This window comes from Lemur catta, chromosome X, assembly GCF_020740605.2.
Source record: "Lemur catta isolate mLemCat1 chromosome X, mLemCat1.pri, whole genome shotgun sequence".
NCBI lineage: Eukaryota > Metazoa > Chordata > Mammalia > Primates > Lemuridae > Lemur > Lemur catta.
Window position 1 is genome coordinate 56,192,721 of NC_059155.1, and position 22,793 is coordinate 56,215,513.

At 38.6% G+C, this 22,793-nt stretch overlaps 1 protein-coding gene and 1 pseudogene across 2 annotated transcripts; both read right to left on the reverse strand.

The window, feature by feature from the left end:
* Nucleotides 1-313: 313 nt before the first annotated feature.
* Nucleotides 314-2,045, reverse strand: LOC123628049 (annotated as a pseudogene). The gene has a single exon (XR_006731584.1). The product of XR_006731584.1 is annotated as a keratin, type II cytoskeletal 8-like (transcript).
* A 4,067-nt stretch (nt 2,046-6,112) lies between these two features.
* Nucleotides 6,113-13,721, reverse strand: LOC123628050 (P antigen family member 3-like). Its single transcript, XM_045537661.1, has 5 exons — nt 13,615-13,721; nt 12,644-12,738; nt 12,057-12,174; nt 8,783-8,908; nt 6,113-6,215 (listed from the first exon to the last, which is right to left on the reverse strand). Exons 2-5 carry the CDS (start codon nt 12,728-12,730, stop codon nt 6,193-6,195), a joined length of 354 nt encoding a protein of 117 aa, XP_045393617.1. The 5' UTR covers nt 12,731-12,738; nt 13,615-13,721; the 3' UTR covers nt 6,113-6,192.
* Nucleotides 13,722-22,793: the final 9,072 nt, after the last annotated feature.

Here is a 22,793-nt window from a genome sequence, read left to right on the forward strand (position 1 = left end):
AGACACACAAAGCCTCAGGTATAGCAAAATGCTGTTTATTTGAACATCTGGGTGCAGATAGGTGGAGGCCGAAAAGAGCATCCACACTGAGGGAGGGGACACTTTGGGTTTTATAGAGGGTTTTTCCGGGGGGAGTAGAGCAACAGGGCCAGAACAGCCACTGTAATGAATTCTTATCAAACAGCGAGTTCCTGGGACCCCTGCGTTGGTCACATCCTGCAACTCCAGCGTTGTCCTTATCAGAAGAGATAAGGAGGGATAAGGAATGCAAGTTCCCCTGTTGCATTCCATTTCTTTTTTTTTTTTTTTGTGGTTGGCAGAGCTAGCTGAGGCTTTATTTTGGAAAAGGCAATTGAATTGGTTTTTAGTTGAGGGCATGGGTAAGAGGGCGTACCCTGGGCAGTAAACTCCCCCCAAGGGTGGGCTGAGGGCCAGGGCTGAGCCTCACGTGGGTCTCTTGCTCCCTGTGCTCCCTGGCACAGTTGCCTACCCCCACAGGCTCTGGGGCAGCCACTCGAGGAGGTAGGCTGGAGGGGCCTCAGTGGCCGCTCACTTGGGCAGGACATCAGAGGACTCGGACACCAGCTTCCCATCGCGGGTCTCGATCTTCTTCACAACCACAGTCTTGGAGGAGCCGGTGCGGCTGAAGGAGCCGGAGCTCCCACCAGAGCCAAAGCCGGGCTGGAAGGAGCTCAGGCCATAGCTGAAGCCAGGGCTTGTGAGGCCCCCGTAGGCCGAGCTCAGCCCACCTGAGTAGCCGCTGGTGGTCTTCGTGTGGATGCTCATGTTCTGCATCCCAGACTCCAGCCGGCTCTCCTCGCCCTCCAGCAGCTTGCGGTAGGTGGCGATCTCGATGTCCAGGGCCAACTTGACGTTCATCAGCTCCTGGTACTCACGCAGCTGCTGCGCCATGTCCTGCTTGGCTCGAAGCAGGGCGGCCTCCAGCTCGTCCACCTTGGCCTTGGCATCCTCAACGGCCTGTTTCCCATGCTGCTCAGCATCCAAAATGGCAGCCTCCAGGGAAGCCCTCTGGCCTTTGAGACCTTCGATCTCAGCCTGGAGCCGGCTGATGTTCCGGTTCATGTCAGAGATCTCCGTCTTTGTGCCACGCAGGTCATCCCCATGCTTCCCAGCCAGAACCTCCAGCTCCTCATACTTGGTCTGGTACATGCTCTCAGCCTCAGCCCGGCTGCGGTTGGCAATCTCCTCGTCCTGGGCACGGACCTTAGCGATGATGCTGTCCATGTCCAGGGAGTGGCTGTTGTCCATGGACAGGACCACAGAAGTGTCCGAGATCTGGGACTGCAACTCACGGATCTCCTCTTCATGCAGCTGCCTAAGGAAGTTGATCTCATCAGTCAGCCCTTCCAGGCGAGACTCCAGCTCCACCTTGTTCATGTAAGCTTCATCCACATCCTTCTTGATGAGGACAAATTCATTCTCCACGTCTGTACGCTTATTGATCTCATCCTCATACTTATTCTTGAAGTCCTCCACCAGCCCCCCTGCATGTTGCCTAGCTCCGCCTCCAGCTTCAGCTTCTCCTGGCCCAGTGTGTCCAGCTGTCTCCGAAGGTTGCTGATGTAGTTTTCAAACATGCCATCCATGTTGCTCCGAGCCATTTTCTGCTGCTGCAGGAGGCTCCACTTGGTCTCCAGCATCTTGTTCTGCTGCTCCAGGAATCGCACCTTGTCGATGAAGGAGGCAAACTTGTTGAGGGTTTTGATCTCCTCCTTCTCCTGGTTGCGTACAGCCTGGATGTTGGGGTCCACCTCCAGGTTGAGGGGGCTCAGCAGCCTCTGGTTCACCATGACGGCTGTGATGCCCCCCATACCACTGGCCCCAGCATAGCCCCCACCCAGACCCACGCCCAGGCCACTCCGGAAGCTGCTGCCGCTGCCCACCCGGGAGAAGCTCGAGGAGCTGATGCTGGCACTGGGCCCGCTGGTGTACGAGCGGCTGCTGAAGGCCCCCCGGGGGCCAGAGGTGGACATCTTGTAGGACTTCTGGGTCACCCTGATGGACATGATGGAGGCTGGAGTGGAGGCAGGCAGGCCGGACCAGACAGAGACTCCAGAAGGAGCGAGAAGCTGCTTCTAGGTGGGCTGCATTCCATTTCTTTATCTCCCTAGGGGTCTGGCAAAGGCTACATGCCTAGTAAGTTTCAAATAGCTAGAAGGAGGATATTGAATGTTCTCAACACAAAGAAATGACAATTGTTTGAACTGATGGATGTGCTAATTACCCTGATCACCTTATATGTATCTCAACATCACTGTGTACCCCATAAATATGTATAATTACTATGTCAATTTAAAAAATTAAAAAAGAAAATATAGAATATAACTAATATCCAAATCTATCTTCAATGTAATTAATACTTCATATGTTATCTCACTTATTCTTCATAGCGATCACTTAGTGTAAATATTGTATTTCTACTATAGAAATAGGGAAACAGATCCAAAAGATGGAAGTATCTTTCCCCTCATCTCAAGGTCAGTGTGTGTCAGAGCCAGGATGGAAACTCATGCTTACTTCATGCCATGGCCTGTAAGGAGATAGTGTAGGGAGGACCCAAGTAATTTTTCTTCAGCAAGTTCCCTTGGTTGCTTTCCCTTTTTTTTCCTAACTAGGTCCTAATTCTTTCATCCAGCCCTGTAGCCTACGGACTTCTCACATATTTTATGACAAAATGGGATACCTTATATTTAGTTTCACTTTTTATTTCAAACTTGGATTTCCAGTCCTTTTGGACCAAGAAATATTTTTAAACCTCTGTTAGAAGGATAAATAGTTGCTGTTTATAATTTCCTGCCATTCTCCAAGCACGTTGAAGGACCCTTTGTTGCAAAAGTATCTTTTTGGATGTAAGGATGCAAATGGAGCTCAGAATTTTAATTCTTGTATTGTGTATAGTAACAGGGCTATAAGGCTGGAAGCAGGCAGCTGGAGGGGCTTCTGAATGAGATGTGGTGACTGTCAGGCTGATGGAGTTTTATGTAGAGGAAAAAAAGGTTGTTGCTTCTCCCTCCCTGCCTTTTAATAACTTTTGAAGAAAGGTCAGTAGTGTTTGCTGGAGATATTGTGCCATTTTTCTATGGGGATTGTGACAACAGTTCTTTTCTGTGTGTCCCCACAAACTGTTCCAAAAAGCTTTATTCTTCTAGTTATACTTTTCTGTAGCACAGTAAAATAAGTATATTATTATTAGAAAATTTTTAAATGCTCATTTTTACACCAATGACTTCATCTGGGACACCATGTGAGGACTATGTGTTACATTTTAGGAAACCCTTCCTTCAAAAGAACAAAGCCTTTTATTTTAAACAATAAAATATATGTAAATATTACTTTACATTTATATGAAAATATCAGATTACCACTAAAGTTATCATATACAACATCAGTTCTGCATTCAACACTTTCAAAATTATTTGGTTTGAGAAAAAGAAAGGGCTTTGAACTTAGAACTTGAATTTCCAAATCTGCTTCTTACCAAAATCAGATATTGTAAATTTATAAAAATTGACTCACCTTTTTTGAGGACTAAATGAGTTCATAAACATATGGAACCTAGCATGGTGAAGTGGCTAACAGATAATACAAACTCTGTAAATGTGAGTTATTATTTCTGTTATAGTGAGATAATGAACTCAATAAGTAGAACTCAACAACTCAATATAGTTGTCATAACTATATACAGATCTAGGTGACTTGATACATTAAAGATCATGTATCACAGATCAAAATTATCTAGGCAAATTAACAGAGTGATGACTTTTAACTTTCTGTGTACGGAAGGTTAGTATCAGCATAGAAACAGGATCAAGTAGTTTTCAGAGTAATAGCATTATTACAGGCATCTTGCAGGGAATGTGGGCCTTATAAAGCTGGAAGACATGGGAACTTGGAGCTGTCCCTTCTGTCTCTCTCTCTCTTTTTTTTTTTTTTTTTGAGACAGAGTGTCACTTTGTCACCCTGGCTAGAGTGAGTGCCGTGGCGTCAGCCTAGCTCACAGCAACCTCAAACTCCTGGGCTTAAGCGATCCTACTGCCTCAGCCTCCCGAGTAGCTGGGACTACAGGCATGCGCCACCATGCCCGGCTAATTTTTTCTATATATATTTTTAGTTGTCCGGTTAATTTCTTTCTATTTTTAGTAGAGACGGGGTCTCGCTCTTGCTCAGGCTGGTCTCGAACTCCTGACCTCGAGCAATCCACCCGCCTCGGCCTCCCAGAGTGCTAGGATTACAGGCGTGAGCCACCGCACCCGACCTGTCTCTCTCTTTTAAGTAGGGTCCGATGCTAGAAAGGAGATGCAATCTAAAAATAGCTGAACAGGGGAAAGCCTAGCCCTACGTTACTCAAAGTCTTGCATAGACTTCAGTTCCAAAGAATAGAAAAAGAGGCTTTATAGCCCAATTCATTTTATTAAGCTAGTGTAACCTTGATACCAAAGTCCAACAAAGAGAATACATGAAATAAAAGTACACATTAATGTGGCCATGAGGCTAAAGATAATTATTCAAAAAGGATAAATGTCATGGAATCAACCTAAGTGTCTGTCAACAGATGAATGGATAAACAAAATGTGGTACATACACACAATGTAATAATTCTGCTATTAAAAAAATGAAATCATGTCATTTGCAGCAACATGGATAGAACTGGCAGTCATAATGTTAAGTGAAATAAGCCAGGCACAGAAAGAAAAATGTAAGCATGTTCTCACTTGAATGTGGGAGCTTAAAAAGTTGATCTCATGGAGGTAGAGTAGAATGACAGATACTAGAGGCTGGGAAGGGTGTGTGAGTGGGGGGTGATGAAGAGAGGTTGGTTAATGGGTACAAACATACAGTTATATAGAAGGAATAAGTTCTAATGTTTGAGAGCAGAGGAGGGTGACTATTGTTAACAATAATGTAGTGTATATTTCAAAATAGGTAGAGGAGAGGACTTGAAATGTTCCCAACACATAAAAATGATAAATACTTAAGGTGACAGATACCCTAAATACCCTTACTTGAGCATTACACATTCCATATGCATGTAACAAAATATCACATGTACCCCATGAATATGTATAAAAATTATTTATCAATAAAAAAACAAAAAGGATAATATCATGGTCAAATTTTTCCCCTATGAATGCAAGGTCAGTTATAGGAACTTACCAATGTAATTCTCTACATTAACAGATTAATGGACGAAAAAAATTCCTATGATTATCTTAATGGATGTACTAAAAGTATCTGATGAAAATCAATACAAATTCAAGATAAATATTCTTAGTAAATTAGGAATGGAATGCAACTTCTTTATTCTGATAAAATATATCTAAAAGAAGCATAAATATGATGAAATGTTTAAAAATTTCCATTTCCCATCAGGCATAAGAGAAGAATGTCCACTATTACCAGTTCTATTCAATGTTGTACTGGGTGAGTCTAATTCAGTGTTGTAAAATGGGAAAAGGAAAAAAAGTATAATATTAGAAACAAGTTGTTATTATTCAAAGATATGATTGTGTATGTTGAAAATCAAAAAGGATCTAGAGATAAATTTGGAATAAGCGTATTTAGCAAGGTTGCTAGACAGAAAAAATCAATATACAAACATTATACTTTTATTTTTTTTTATTTTTTTATTTTTATTTTTTTTTTGAGACAGAGTGTCACTTTGTTGCCCGGGCTAGAGTGAGTGCCGTGGCATCAGCCTAGCTCACAGCAACCTCAGACTCCTGGGCTTAAGCGATCCTACTGCCTCAGCCTCCCGAGTAGCTGGGACTACAGGCATGAGCCACCATGCCCGGCTAATTTTTTTTTTGTATATATATTTTTAGTTGGCCAGATAATTTCTTTCTATTTTTAGTAGAGACGGGGTCTCACTCTTGCTCAGGCTGGTCTCGAACTCCTGACCTCGAGCGATCCACCCGCCTCGGCCTCCCAGAGCTAGGATTACAGGCGTGAGCCACCGCGCCCGGCCACAAACATTATACTTTTAGATACCAGCTCAGTCAGAATAAAAAATTTCAAAAATAACACAATTTTCAATAGTATTAAACAGCTAAGAATAAATTTAACAAAAGATGTGCAAGACTTATTTGCAGAAAACTGTAAAACTTTATTGAGATAATTTTAAGTCAAACCTCCAGTATAGGAGCAGCTTGCATTGTTTCACCTTGTCTTCATTTAAACCTGTGGTTGCCCTTCACCTATAATGTAAACATAACAGTTGGGAACATTACTAAGAACTTTATTTAGATTACATGAAAGGCATATGAAGGTCACTACAGTTTTGCTTTTATAAAATGGACTAAAACTAGAACCCTAAGAGTCATCCTTTGGCTTACATCCAGTTAGACTTCTGTAAAGACTTTGAAGATAGACTTCTAAGCATGTACATTATTAATATTTTTTAAACATACCCTGTTCTCTAGTAGTACAAGGAAAAGAGACTGAGGTCACAACAGATGAATTCAAATGAACCTATTAAAAGGTGGTTTGAAGTGGAAAGCAAAAATTGTGTATACTTTTACTAAAAGTCTAACCAACACACAAAAAACCTAAAAACAAAAGGAATTTACAAAAATTCATGATTTAAATATTTTCACTTGAAATAATATTCTGAATATAAGATAGCTAAACAGTTAATGTCACATTAGGAACTGCATAAGTGAATTGAACAAAAAGGCCAGTATTGCATTTGTTTTTTCTCTATTGTGCAGAAGCGAAAAAATGTTTCTTTGGGCTGGTATATCCCTTTTGTGGTTTCTTAAGCAGGTAACCATTTGTCCCCAGTTTTCACCTATAGTCCTGGTGTAATTATTAATAATGCCTCTTTTTACAGTTGAAAGCATTCCAGTTTACATAATAAATTATATGGTCACACTAGTTTTAAGCCATTATCATCATTTTTGACATCAAAACGTGAAGGAAATATGTACCATGTCTCTTAATATGGCAAAAATTAAAAAGAAAGGAAGAAAAAAATGAAGGGAAAGGAAGATGGGAAGGGAAAATAAGAAACCTGGAAAAGTCAAGTATTTGTTTCTAAAAGTGCTTTTGAAGGACAATTGCAAATTGCAGAAGTTCTTCAATGGTACTTGAGATGTTTAGATATTCAGGTATTACTGGACCATATTAAACAATGCATGCTTTTGTAGCATATCAATCATTTCATTCATATTTTGAAAAATTAAAGTATGTATTCACTTTCAATTATACAATACATTCAATATCTGTTAGTATCTTGTTCATATTCCTTGTTGGGCTTTTTCCATTTTCTTCAAGATTATGTAAATTACTGGGATACTCTATTCATAGCTATTATTAAAAAGAGCAGTCTTTTAAATTTATCAGTTGGATCACTTTTCCTTTTACTAATGAGTCATATTTGTCTTTTATTAAGTCCCTCTTTCCTTTTCCCTTAGGTTTATTCTGTTGCTCTCTTATTATTATTTTTATAATAGATGCTCATGTAATTTATTATCTATTTTAATAACATGCATTTAAGGCTATGATCTTCCTAAGAGTAAATTTAGTCATGTTCAATAGGCTCCTGAAAGTAGCCTAAACACTACTTTTTAATGTAAATAGTCTAATGGAATGGTTCAGCAGTGTAGAGTAAAAACATTTAGAAAACTAATGCAAGGTAATTTCTTCCCTAAACAGTAAGCACTTCCTTTAAACTCAGAAGCTCTTGTAATTAACAGTCAGCAATTTAGCAATGTGTAAAATACACTTATGTTGACTACTTGGGAATTACTACATTATGGTCTTTGAACTTCAAATCCTATCAATTGATGTCTCAAGGCAGAAATTTGTAATATGAAACATTTGATATGGTTAGAGGTGATTATGTCAAACAGTATTTTGTCTACAGTCTTATAGAAATAGTAGCTCAAGAAGACTGACAGTGGAGCAGGGAGCATGCTTAGCATTGGCATCTTACTCATCATCAACATCACTGATTTACATTCAATAACCCTACTTGATCAACCACAGAAACTAGACTCTCTCTTGCCATTTTATTATTCAGTCATTCAAAGCTTTGTTGGGGGAAAGATTTAACATGCAATTATTCTTTAAGAGCCAGAGAATTTAGAATTTGACAAAATCTAAGAACCTGTATTGAGGTCTCCATACAGAGAAACAAACATCAAGCAGAATATCTGTTTATTTTCTTAGGAGCAATGAAATCTCAATTCAGATGCTATAATTTGACTCAAGCCAATATTTTATGATAAGCAAATCATGGAAAACAGATTATCTTTGTATTCTCTCCAACACAACCAGAGAATGCAAAACTCAGCATTGAAAATGATTTTGATATATCTGACTTGAATTCACTATTTTCAATAAGAGTAAAGATGGGTTTAGAAACTGTGAGATTTGTCCAGAATTTCAAAAATTATGTTAGAGCTGGTCCTAGAAGCTTCTTCAGTGCTTCAGCATATTTCATACAAACTGCAAATATATTATGTATTTGTTAAAAGCAGAAATTAAAAAAGAATCTGAAAATTGTTAGCTATTGGTTACACTCAAAAGTAAGAAAATGCTTTCATATATGATGATCCAATATAGCTTTGACGGAATTTGTTTCTGTATCTGACAGTGTTTAAGTCATGTAGTCAAACATGTGGGGTCTGACTACCTTTCAAAGATCTTTATGTTTGAACTCTGTTATTAGAGTAGCAGTAATGCCATCACTATATTTATTAAAAATATAATACTGTAGAAAACAAATCCACATAATTTTGCATTTTAATGGCTAACATACCTGCTTCTGGCACTTGAATGGGTTCTAGATTTGACAGAAGCTCCCCCCTTACATCAGGACCATCTCCACGTTGACCTCCAGTCTTTGTCTGAGAGAATTCCAGGAAAATAGCTTCTATATCAGGTTCTTAAAAATAAAAAGGTTATCAATGACTATACAACCAAAGGTGATCTACAGATTTAATGCAATCCCTATCAAAATACCAATGACATTCTGCACACAATTAGGAAAAACAATCCTAAATTTCATATGGAACCACAGAAGATCCCAAATAGCCAAAGCAATCCTTAGGAAAAAGAACAAGGCTAGTAGCATCACAGTACCTGACTTCAAAATATGCTACAAAGGCACAGTAACCAAAAAAGCATGGTACTGGCATAAAAATAGACACACAGACGAAGGGAACAGAATAGAGAACCCAGATATAAATCCACAGATTTATAGCCAACTGATTTTCCACAAAGGCACCAAGAACATTCAGTGAGGAAAGGACAGTCTTTACAATAAATGTTGCTAGGAAAACTGGATATCTATATGCAGAAAAATGAATCTAGGCCCTTATATCTCACTATATATAAAAATCAAGTCAAAATGGATTAAAGACTTAAATATAAGACCTGAAATTAGGAAACTACCAGAAGAAAACATTGTGGAAATGCTTCAGGACATTGGTCTACTCTAGACAAAGATTTTCTTGGGTAAGACCTCAAAACCACAGGCAACAAAAGTGAAAATAAACAAATGGGATTACATCAAGCTAAAAAGCTTCTGCACAGCAAACAATAGAGTGAAAAGACAACCTACAGAATGGGAGAAAATATCTGCAAACTATCCATCTGACAAAAGATTAATAAGCAGAATATATAAGGAACTCAAAAAACTCAATAGCAAAAAATTAAATAATTAAATTTTAAAAATGGGCAAATAAACTGAAGAGACATTTTTGCTCAATGTCACCAATCATCAGGGAAATGCAAGTCAAAACCACAATGAGATATCATCTCACTTGTTAAAATGGCTATTATAAAAAAAATAGGTGCTAGAGAGGATGTAGATAAGAGGAAACAGCAGTACACCACTGGTGGGACTGTGAATTAGTACAGCTACTACGGAAAACAGTATGGAGACTGCTCAAAAAATAAAAACAGATCTACTATATGATCCAGCTGGGTATATATCCAAAAGAAAGGAAATCAGTATATCAAAGAGAAAGCTACACACCCATGTTTACTGCTGCACTATTCACAATAGCCAAGATATGGAATTAACCTAAGTGTCCATCAACAGATGAATAAAGAAAATATAATATGTATATACAATGGAATAATATTTAGCCATAAAAATAATGAAATCATATAATTTGCAGCAACATGAATGGAGCTGGAGATCACTGTTAAGTGTGATCAGCCAGGAACAGAAAGATAAATATCTCATGTTCTCACTCATATGTGGGAGCTAAAAAGTGGATCTCACGGAGGTAGAGAGTAGAATGATGGTTACTAGAGGCTGGGAAGGGTGGGGGGCATGAAGAGAGGTTGATACAGAAATACAGTTAGATAGAAGGAATATGAGTAAGTTCTAGTGTTCAATAATAGCACAGTAGGATGACTAGAGTTAACAATAATTGTATATTTCAAAATAGCTAAAAGAGAATATTTGAAATGTTTTCAACACAAAGGAATGATAAATGTTTGAGGGGATGGATATCCTAATTACCCTGAGTTGATCATTACACATTGCATGCATATATCAAAATATCACATGTACCCCATAAATATGTAGAATTATATCAACAAAAATAAAAGGCTATTGAATGAAATCATCAAGATGGCAGAATAGGAGGTGCCTGACATTCCTTCCTCCCATGGATGCACTGAATAAGCACCTGCACATGGATTTCACTGAATAACACCTACAGATGGATCAATTCCCTTGAAGAGAAATCTAGAAACTAGCTGAGAGACTCCTACACACTGGAAAACTGAGAAAATATCCACATTGAAATGGGTAGGAAAACCTGAGACACTCTTACTACTAACCCCACCCAGGGCATAAAGCCTTATAATCAGGAGGGAATCCCCGACTCCCAGCTTCTTCCTAAGGAGCCACACATATAGCTCCCCAACTTTCACTGTTCCCACCTGAGGGTTTGGCTCTTAAATCACCTAGCTGTAGGAGTGGAAGGAGTTTGGCATTTGCAAGTCCCCTGAGACCACAGAGAAAAAAGAGGCAGTTTTAAACATGCATGAGAGCACTTAGAGCAAGCAAACAAAAATGCCCATTTCCCTGCACTGTGTTTTTTCCTGAGTGATCTTACCATACAGACATGTTTGAGTATTAAAGATTTTAGGCAAAACTATTCACTTTTTCTTATAAAAACAGAGATGATGGGAAAAATACTATTTTAGGAATGAAGTAATAATCTGCCTCTACTAGTTAAGTGCTCTTTGGTAAGATACAATCCCTGAGCTTCAGTTTTCTCATTTAGAAAAGGGGTTTAACAAACCTAGGTTAACAGGCCTTATTTAAGGTGTTTTAAGTATGTTCACTTGGTACTTTATATATGCTATTAGAAGGTGCTTACCCTTTTGATGCAATGACTAAGTAATAGCGTACAAGTTTAAGACTGATACTAAACATTGTTCCCTTGGATTTGCTAATATAGAGTCCTGGCAAGAAAAGGAATTTTCAAGCACACAAAATAAGTCTCAAAGAAAAAGGGAAAATTCTTTTATAGTAAGGGAGTACACAAAGCTGCAAATTATATTCTTCACTTTTTCCAGCCAACTTTCAGGAAATGTTTGATATCCTTTTCTAATGTCCTTTCCTACTCTTACTGGTTAGGTCATAATGCATGATGTACACATACACCTTACCCTCACTGGCATTTTTTTCCCCTTTACCTTCTTTTTTTTTTTTTTTTTTTTTTTTTTTTTTTTTTTTTTTGAGACAGAGTCTCACTTTGTTGCCCGGGCTAGAGTGAGTGCCATGGCATCAGCCTAGCTCACAGCAACCTCAAACTCCTGGGCTTAAGCGATCCTACTGCCTCAGCCTCCCGAGTAGCTGGGACTACAGGCATGAGCCACCATGCCCGGCTAATTTTTTTGTATATATATTTTTAGTTGGCCAGATAATTTCTTTCTATTTTTAGTAGAGACGGGGTCTCACTCTTGCTCAGGCTGGTCTCGAACTCCTGACCTCGAGCGATCCACCCGCCTCGGCCTCCCAGAGCTAGGATTACAGGCGTGAGCCACCGCGCCCGGCCCCCCTTTACCTTCATTTTGAACCTCAGGCGCTCCTTCGTCTTCTCTCTCCTGACCAGGTGCAATATCCTGAGTTTCAGCTGGGGGCTCCTCTTGTTGAGGTTGCTCCTCACTGGGCTGCTGGGCGGCCTATTGGAGTGTGTGTGTGTGAAAACAAAAAGTTTTGTTGTTAATACATGTAACAACTATACTTATGTTATATATACATAGATATATCTAATCATAATTAAGTCTAAAGACATTTTTCAACATGATTCTATATATTTATTCTTAATAAAGTTATTCTTCCCACACAGAGGTCACTCCCAGAAGGGCTACCTGCAACGATTTTGGAAGGTATTTTAATCTATGCTAGGATGGATGTGTGCAATCTATTGTTAGTAAACATGAGAAGGTAGTCATGGGGCATATTTCCCAGGAATGTTCCATCCAGGCAACAGCAGAATGTAATCCTCCTGGATCAATGCTTCCTTCATGAGACCAATTGTCACCCATTATCGGCATGGAAGACCTTTATCAGCATATCTATACTATTCAACACCATTTTCTCAAAAATAAATTTCTAGTAACAGAAAACATTGAATGTTAGGGAACTCACAACCACAGGCTCAACTGGCTGAGAAGATTCTTGTTCTTCATCTCCTCTCTCTCCAGATTTAGATGTTGAGCTTACTTGCTCACTCATATTTCACACTGAAAACAGAATATTATGATTTGGAAAATGCACTTAAGAGGACAGCTATATTTGACCACTTCCATGGTCAAATGTTAACTTGTAATTTTTTCTGAATTTTGAAAATACTTTCAAAATAAGTCCCAAGATAAATAGAAGCATGTACGCCTACTCAGTGCTTGCAAAGCCATTTATGTTGGCCAAGCTGGCAGAGTGATCGTTTCACAACTAGACTCTCCATCATAGACACATTTAGGAAAATACGGCTAGAAAATTAAAACTGCAGTGACTACTGCTTTCGCCACGCTCCCATTCACTAGGCCCACGTCCCCCCTCACATCGAGTTTTGTTGGGGCGCACGGCCGCGCCCACTCTTCCCCGTGGCGTCTACTAGGACCCCTACCGAACCGCCATGGCGCAGGTGAGAAGTCGCCACACAAGCGACGGGCCCGCTCCTCACCGGGCACCGCTGCGGGGCGCTGCACAGACCTCGGGGACGCGGTCACCAGCCCGCAGGGTTCCCAGTTTCCAGGCCCTTGCTTACCGCCCGCCCGCCCCTGCCCGGGTCCCCACTGAGGACCCCGGGATCTGTCCTTTGTCGTCGGGGGTCCCGGGCGCCCCTGGGACTCAGGTACCTCCAACAGCACTCCCAGCACCTGCCCCATCTTCACCTGACCCTCTCTGCTCCGTGGCTCCCCTCCTCCCTTGTCCCGCTCCACCACCACGAGGAGAAGGCCCGTGGCGGCGTCGCCGCCTGTGAGGAGAAGGACGACGACCTCAAGGTCCTTCCTCCTCTGAAACCCCAGACCGCGCCACCCAACCCGCTCGAAACCCGCTGGCTCCTCCTCACACTCACTCACACTTAAACTACCATGAGAACTTATCTGCGGACCTACCAGTTGAATCTCAGTCAGTGAAAAAGAACTAACGCGACAAGAACTCGACACCCTGTGGCGCTGCTCTGTTCACAACGTGAACAGCAAAGCCGACGCACAGTAACGGCCACGCGCAGTAACGGCCGCGCACAGCAACAGGCATGCGCAGTGCGAACTGGGGGGGGGGGGGTCCTGCCTCAGCAGAGACTGAGAACCACAAACTGCCCTGAGGACGAAAAGACTTTGTTTACTTTTTCCTGCCCAATCTTTTTTCTTTTCTTTTCTTTTCTTTTCTTCTCTTTTTCCCCTTTTCTTTTCTCCTTCCTTCCTTCCTTCCTTCCTTCCTTTTTTTCTTTTCCTTCCTTCCTTTTCTTTCTTTTTTTCCTTTTTTTTCTTTCTTCCTTCCATTCCTTTCTTTCTTTCTTCCTTTTTTTCCTTTCTTTCTTTTCTTTCCTGGTCAAGTGAAGCCAATCTTTCTTTTCCAGTAATTCTGAGGATCGACAGCCCTAGGTTACCCTTAGTGGAGGATGTGTATCAGAAGGAGCTGTGATAGAAATAGCTATTAAGGATCTTAATACCTATTCTTATACATGCTTTGATCAGAGTGATTTCCTGCCCTGCTTCTGAGTTTTTTCGTCATGCTTGCAATAACTTGGTCCACTCCCATAGAATAAATACATTCAGACCTGTTTACTTTTTTTGGTTACATTGTTGTACATTTAAATATCTGGGCTGGCATCTGAGTTCCCTGAATATGCCTGTGGTCATTCAGTCAATGTATGGTTCAGAAATATCCATAGATATTGGTTTTATAATCTAGGCTCAGTCTACTGTCACATGATGTACAGCACTGGTGACGATGCTTACCTATATTATACTCCCCAAATATTGTTACTGAAAGTTTGGCCACTTGTCCATGAGTGGCCAAATCAGAAGAATGAGGACAAGTGGTTTGAGGAGGAAGGAAAGGAGAATGGAGACTCCTGTCTGAAATGCCATCATCCTGATAATAAGCAGAAATACAGAGCTTTTCAAGGATGGGTTCTAAGCTTCAGGCAACTACTGTTTGACTACAGTTGATGATTCTGATGGTCCCATCTCTGCTGAAGACAATCTCATGACCTTTACCCAGGACCTCCCTTTACCAGGTCCAGGCTTCCAGGCTGGGCCATCTCTTGTTGCACAAATAACGAAAGACTGACCCTGCCCCTCCCAACCACTGGCCTGAGGCATGGATGTGGGAGTGGAGGATGTTTTAAAGAGACAGAAAATATTTTTGCCATTTTTTTCAGGCTATTTCCTCTGTTACAATATCAGCCAAACAACTCATTTATAAGCAAAGGTGACTTTATTGCATAGGGCTGTAAGCGAGAGTATTACCTGAATAGAGTCTTAGTAGAATCTCATACGTGGAAGAGCTTTAGGGATATTTATTCAGATTTTGAAGTCTGGTGTAAAGCAATTTTTCGATGTGGGAGGAAGCTGTCATTAGTATTGGGTAGGAATTGTGATATAATGGTTTGGGTTTGGTGGGCACAGTAACGCAGGTATTTTGAGACTAGGGGTTCAAAGAGTCTTGAGGTTGTAAAATGTTGTTTGGAACCCTTTACGGAACAGTGGATGGATTGGCCTTTTAGGCAGTTCCTGGAATGAACAATAAAGTTATTTTCAATTTCTATCTTCCTAGCAAGAGATTCTTGTGATAGTAAAGTTATGTTGATGAAGCCAGTGGAATAGTCAACTTTTGTTAATGTAGACAGACAGTAAACTGTATACATGACTTCAGTTTTTTGTTACTTACTTTTATGTAAGTTAGCAGTTGACTGTGGGAGGTTGTATATGCAAGGGAAGGAGAGGAAGAGGGCCCTGATGAGCAAGTAGCTTTTTGCAAGTAAATTAGGAAATATATATATGTATATTTTAATTGACACACAATAATTGTACATATTTATGGGGTACAGTGTGATATTTTGATACATGTATACAATGTTTAATTATCCAATGATCAAATCAGGGTAATTATGTATCCATCACCTCAAATATTTATTATTTCTTTATATTGGGAATATTCAAAATAGTCTCTTCTAGCTATTTGAAAATACACAATAGATTTTTGTTAACTATAGTCACCCAACATTGCTATAGAACAGTAATTTTATCCACTAACTAACCTCTTCCTATCCACCCCCCACCCTTCCCAGCCTCTAGTAACCTCCATGAGATCAACTTTTTTAGCTTCCACATTATGAGCAAGAACGTGGTATATATTTTTCTGTGCCTGGCTTATTTCACTTAACATAATTCTCTCCAAGCTTATCCATGTTGCTGCAAATGACAAGATTTCATTCTTTTTTATGGCTGTGTAGTATTCCACTGTGTATATTTGCCACTGTAAATCATGATATATTTTATCTATTTGTTTTTCATTATATATATATTTTAATTTCAGCTTATTATGGGGGTACAAAAGTTTAGGTTATGTATATTGCCCATGCCCCCCCAGTCAGAGCTTCAAGCATGTCCATTCCCCAGACAGTGCGCATCGCACTCATTATGTAGATATATACCCATCCCCTCCCCCCCACATCTGCCCGACACCCAATTGGTGTTATTCCCAAATGTGCTCTTAGGTGATGATCAGGGAAACCAATTTGCTGGTGAGTACATGTGGTGCCTATTTTTCCATTCTTGGGATACTTCACTTAGTAGAATGAGTTCCAACTCTTTCCAGGAGAACATAAGAGATTCTATATCACTGTTATTTCTTATAGCTGAGTCCACTTGTTCAAGGCTTCTTGGTATGGCTCCAGGCCATGTCCTCAAATTTGGCTCAAAATAAACCGCTTTAAATTATTTGACAGAGTTTGGCTTCTTTTCTGTTGACTTTCCCTTTTTAATGCTTACTTTGGGATTTTCTCTTTTTTTTCTAGTTTCCTAAGGAAGAACGTGAGGTCATTGATATGAAATCTTTCTTCTTTTCTAATGTAGATATTTGGTGCTATAAATTCCCTAAGTGTTTCTTTAGCAGCATCTCACAATTTCTGATACAGTGTGTTTTCACTTTCGTTCAGCTAAAAATACTTTTTAATTTCCCTTTTGATATGCTATGATACATGAGTTATTTATGCTTGTTATTTAGTTTCCAAGTTTAGGGATTTTTCTAGAGTCTTTCCCTTATTCATTTCTAAGTTAATTTCATTGTCATCTAAGAATACACTTTGTATGGCTTGAATCCTTTGAAATTTATTGGGACTTGTTTTATTCCACAGAGTATGGTCTATATTGGTAAATGTTGCATTTCTGCTTGAGAATAATGTGTCAGTAAATGTCAGGCAAGTCTAGTTGGTTGATTGTGTTGTTCATCTCCCTTATATCATTGTTGATTTTCTGCTTACATTGGGAGAGGAGAATTAAATCCCTGACTATAATTGTGGATTTGAATATTTCTCTTTGCAGTTCTATCAGGTTTTGCTCCATGACTTTGGATACTCTTTTATTAGGTACACAAACACTTATGATTGTTATGTCCTCTTATTTAACTAATTTATCATTATTAAATATGTTGTTTCCATGGTAATATTCTTTGCCCCCCAAATCTACTTTGTCTCCTCCAAATTTAGCCTCTCCAGCTTTCTTTCCACTGAAGTTAACATGGTATATCTTTATCAGACCTTTTACTTTTATCCTATTTGTGCCTTTAAAACTACCATGCATTTCTTGTAGGAGGCTCATAGCTGCCTCTTGCATTTTTATCCAATCTGCCAATCTGTGACTTTTGATTTGAGTGTTCAGACCAGTAACATTGAATATCATTACTGCTGTGATTTGGTTTGAATCTAGTATTTTTCTATTTGTCGTATCTGTTCTCTGTTCTCTTTTCTGCCTTCTTTTGATTAGTCAAGTATTTTTCTGATTCCATTTTATCTCCTTTGTCAGCTTATTACCTGTAACTTTTTGTTTTGTTATTTTAGTGATTGGTCTAGGATTTATGGTGTACCTCTTTAACTTATTGCAGTCTACCTTCAAGTAATATTACACTACTCCTTACAATAGCATCTTCATTCTCTCCTCCTGGCCTTTATTCCATTGTTGCTATACATTTTGCTTTTATATATGTTATAAAACTTACATTATTTTTGTTTAGTCAAATTTCTACCAAAAAGTTTTAAATAATAAGACATTTTTTAGTATCTTTACCCTTTTTATTACCATTTCTGTCTCTCTTTATTTCTTTTTGTAGATGCATATTTCCATCTGGTATCATTTCCACTTGCATGAAAGACTTTCTTTAACATTTCTTGTAGTTCAGGTTTGCTAGTAATGAATCATTTCAGCTTCTGTATGCCTGGCAAATGTCCTTATTTTATCTTGTTTTGGAAAGATATTCTTGCCAGAGATAGAATTTTACCTTGACACTTTTTCTTTCAGTATGTTAAAGAACTCATGTTCTTCACTGTTTTCTTGCTTGTATTGTTTCCAATGAGAATTTTGATGTCATTGTTATCTTTGTTCCTTTGTGTATAACATGCCTTTTACTTCTGGCTGCCTTCCTCTTTTTCACTGGTTTTAAGCAGTTTGACAATAACTACTACATTAGTGTAGTTTTCTTTTGTGTGTGTGTGCTTGGTATTCATTTATCTTCCCGGTTCTATGGGTTTACAGTTTTCATAAAATTTGGAAATTTTCAGCCATTATTTCTTCAATTTATTTCTATCTCCCCCCACCTTTTACAGACTCCAATCGCCCATCTGTCAGTCACTTGAAATTGTCCCACTGTTCACTGTTACTGTTCTCATAATTTGGAACACATTTTCCCCCTCTGTTTTATTTTGGATAGTTTATATTGCTATGCCATCAAGTAACTAAAATTTTCTTCTGCAATATCTAATCTGCCATTAATTCCATCCACCATATTTTTCATCTTAAAAATTTTATTTTTTTATTTTTTGTTGAGACAGAGTCTTGCTCTGTTGCCCTGGGTAGAGTGTAGTGGTGTCGTCATAGCTCACTGTAACCTCAAACTCCTGGGCTTGAGGGATCCTCCTGCCTTGGCATCCTGAATAACTGGGACTACAGGCACTTGCCAAGACACCTGGCTAATTTTTCTATTTTTAGTACAGACAGGGTCTTGCTCTTGCTCACACTGGTCTTGAACTCCTGAACTCAAGCAATCCTCCTGCCTCGGCCTTCAAGAGTGCTACGATTACAGGTGTGAGCCACGGCACTCTGCCTTAAAAATTTTAGTTTTCATTTCCAGAATGTCTGTTTGGGTCTTTTTCATATCCTCTGTGTCTCTACATAACTTTTTGAACATAGGACATATAGTCATAATGTCTACTTAAATGTCCTTGTCTGCTAATTCTAGATCTCTATCAGTCTTGGCTCAGTTTCAATTGTTTGGTTTTTCTCCTCGATATAGTTCCAATTTTTATGCTTTTTTCATTCATTGTAATTTTTAATGGGATACTAGCCAGATGTGTAGATTCTACCTTGTTTGGTGCTGAATATTTCTGTATTTCTATAAATATTCTTGACATCATTCTGGGACATGGTTAAAGTACTTGGAATGGTTTGATGCTTTTGGGTCATGCTTTTAAGTTTTGTTACAGGACTGAAGTAGTGTTCAATCTAGGCCTCATTATTCCCCACTACTGAAGCTACCCTTCTGTGTACTCTACCCAAAGCCCCATGAATTTCGAGGTTTTCTAGCGTGGCTGGTGAGAACAGGCACTATTTTTGGCCTTGCATTCACCTCAGATTGTGAGCGCTAATCCTTTTGGGTGATGCCCTATCTGGCCTTGGGTACTTTCCTCACATGTGTGTTCCGATCAGGCCTCAGCTGAATGCTGGCAGGAAATCTCTGTAGATATCTGGAGTTTTACCTCTGCAGCTCTCTCCTCTCCAGTAGTCTCTCCGACAAATTCTAGCCACCTTAGTCTCCCTGGATGCTCAGCTCCATCACCTCGATGAACCATAGCCCAGAAAATTTCTCAAGGCAATAAACTAGGCCAATTGTTGGGCTCTTCTCTTTTATTTTTCATTATCCAGGGCTCACTTTCCTTCGTTGCTGGATCTCTGAATCTCCAGTGTCTTGAAAACTGATGCTTCATATATTTGTAACACTTTTTCGTTATCTCAGCTATAAGGGCAAATCTGATGCTTTTACTCCATATGGTCCATAACAGAACAATAAATAATTTTTTTAAATTGGGGTATTTTACATGCAATAATAGGCACTACTCATGCATGTACAGCTCAACTATTTACATGTCTGTGCAATCACCATCCAGATTAAGATATTAAAATTTTAAAGCATCCCCTCACTACTCTGTTTTATTGGAAGTTAGCTATCTTGTTCTTTCATTTTGATATTGAGGAAACTTCTGCTAGAGGCAGGATAAATCCAAGTAATTTTGTTGCTGCCACCTCAGCTATCAATCTCTGTCTTCTAGAAGCAGTCTCATTTCAGAGATTTATTTTTTTCTTAACAGGTGGCCATTCCAGAGTGAGTATTTTTGTCCCAGAATACTTGGCCAGTTTAACATCAAAACCCACCCTGATCTCAGTGTTACCAGTTATGTGTTAGTCACATAGTAGAATACTACTAGTAGCTGCTAGAGAAAGTAAGTGATGTTAATGGATTTATGATCATGACTCAGCTCATGAAAAGCAGACGGTGCTGTGGAAAAAGTAAAGATTTACTTCCTCTTTCCTGCCTAGCAAGAAATCAAAGACTTTATTTTTAAATCAGTGCTACTCCTTCCTGAATTTCTAATATTCCCATATAGCTCTGTTCCCTCTTCCTGATTTTAGTGCTATTATTTTTATACATATGTCCACATATGTTACAAACTCAATAATACTTTACTATAATTGTCACTCTATATATTGTTAGGCCTGTAAACAGATGAAAGGTGAACATCTATATGTATATTAATAGAGTTTGATACATTAATCTTTTTATTTGCCATTTCTGGTTCTCATTTGTTCATGTGAATTTGAGTTGCCATCTGCATCATTTCTTTACTCCAATAAGATTTACTCCCACCCACCTCCTATGTGCTGTTATTGGAAATTATATTGCATTTATAAATGTTATAGTCCCAACAATAAACTTGTATACATTTTTATATAATTGATTTTAAAATGAGTTAAGAGAAGAATAGAGAAAAACTATGTATTTGCATAGCCATATATTACTATATAATTTCCTTTACCAGTATTCATTTTTTCTTGTGGATTCTATGTGCTTTGTGGAGTCACCTGCTTTTAGCCTGAAGAAGTTTCTTTATTATTTATTGTTATCTGTATCTGCTAGCGATGAGTATTCATAATTTTTAAATCTCTGAATGTCTTTATTGTGCCTTCATTTTTAAAAGAGTTTTGCTGTATGTAAGATTCTCTGTGACATTTTTTTTCTTTCAGCACTTTGAATATGTCATCCCACTGTCTCGTGGCTTCTTATTTCTAATGAGAAGTCAGTTGATAATATTACTGGGGGACCCTTGTATATGATGAGTTGTTTTTCTCTTTTTGCTTTCAATATTCTCTCTGGCTTTCAGCATTTTTCTGTGTATGGCTCTCCTTCTATTTATCATGCTTGGAGTTCATTGAGCTTCTTGGATGTGTAGATTAATTTTTTAAATCAAATTTTATAAATTTTCAGTCATTATTTTCTCTGAATACTTTTTTCTGCTCCTTTTTCTCTTTCCTTTCCTTATTGTACATCCATTATGCATATGTTTGTGGGCTCCATGGTATCCCACCTTTTGTTGAGGCTTTGTTCATTTTTCTTCATTCCTTTTTCTTTCTGTGCCTCAGACTGGAGAAACTTAATTGATTTATGTTCAAGTTTGTTGATTCTTCCTTCTGTCTACTCACATCTACTGTTGAGCTCCTCTCATGAATTTTTCACTTCACTTATACTTTTCAACTGCAAAATTTCCATGTCTATTTTATAATTTGTCTCTTTATTAATATTCTCTATTTGCTGAGACATTTTCAACACACTTCCTTTTCTTCATTAAGCATAGTTTGCTGTGGCTTTTTGAATGTATTTATAATGGCTGATTTTAAATTTTGTCTGTTAAATCTGACATCTGGGCCATCTGTCTCACTGGCAATTTCTGTTGCCTCTTTTTAATTGCTGTGCATAAGTCACACATTTCTGTTTCTTTGCATGTCTCATATTTGTTTTGATAATATAGGGTGTCCCAAAAGTCTCCATACAAAGAAAAAACTGTAATAAATAAGGTGTTTATTGTTCATCATTTATATTAATACATTAAAATTTTGAAATGTAATTTCATTTATACAACAGAATAAAACATAACATTTTGAGAATATAATTTATTTGGCTGAAAGGACATCTCATATATGATATATACCTTTTAGTCTTTTTTGAAATTAGTTTCCAGTTTAAATATTTTTCCCCAATTGGACACGCTTGAGGCTCTGACTCAGGGGGATGGGCGGGACATGGGCAATATATATAACCTGAGCTTTTGTACCCCCATAATAAGCTGAAATAAAAAAAATATTTTTAAAATATTCATAATGTAATTTTATTAACATATATTTATGTTATTGATATCTCTTTTTTGTTGCCTATAGTCAATGTGTTATGTAGAAGTTTTCAAGTAAAAGGCCAGAGAAAAGTAATTAAGGGCAATATTAAAAATTTATCTGAGTTAGGAAATGAATTACTTATGATAGCAATTTTTATGTGAAATAAAAACACACATATAAAATAAGCACCCATATATATCATATATGCAGGCTTGTCATTTATCCATTTGCTTTCAGTTGCATTTTTGCCTTTTGCTGTTCACACTATCTTTCAAAATATTGATATAAAAATATGTATGTACAGTCAGCCCTCCATAGGGGTGGATTCCTAAGCATTTGTGGATTCAACCAATCTCGGATAGAATTTCTGTAGGTGTAGAACCCAGGGATATGGAGGGCTGACTTAAGAGATTTGAGCATCCATGAGTTTTGCTATCATCCAGGGCCCTGGAACCAGTCCCCCATGGGTACTGAGGGCCAATGGTGTACGTGTGTGCGTGTGTGTATGCATGTGTGTGTGCGTGTGTGTGTATAATACACATGTGTATGTTTTTTTTCCTGAGCAAAAAATGATACATGGAGTATGAAATGAGATAGTGAAACAAACACATGTGTGTCTGGGATTACAGGCA

What these genes read in the sequence shown, in the direction of transcription:
- LOC123628050 (XM_045537661.1), bottom strand. Translation starts at nt 12,730, where the DNA reads ATGAGTGAGCAAGTAAGCTCAACATCTAAATCTGGAGAGAGAGGAGAT. An exon ending in AGCCAGTTGAGCCTGTGGTT is followed by an intron (nt 12,175 to 12,643) that starts GTGAGTTCCCTA and finishes ACACTCCAATAG; the next exon opens with GCCGCCCAGCAGCCCAGTGA. An exon ending in CATTCAAGTGCCAGAAGCAG is followed by an intron (nt 6,216 to 8,782) that starts GTATGTTAGCCA and finishes TTTACATTATAG; the next exon opens with GTGAAGGGCAACCACAGGTT.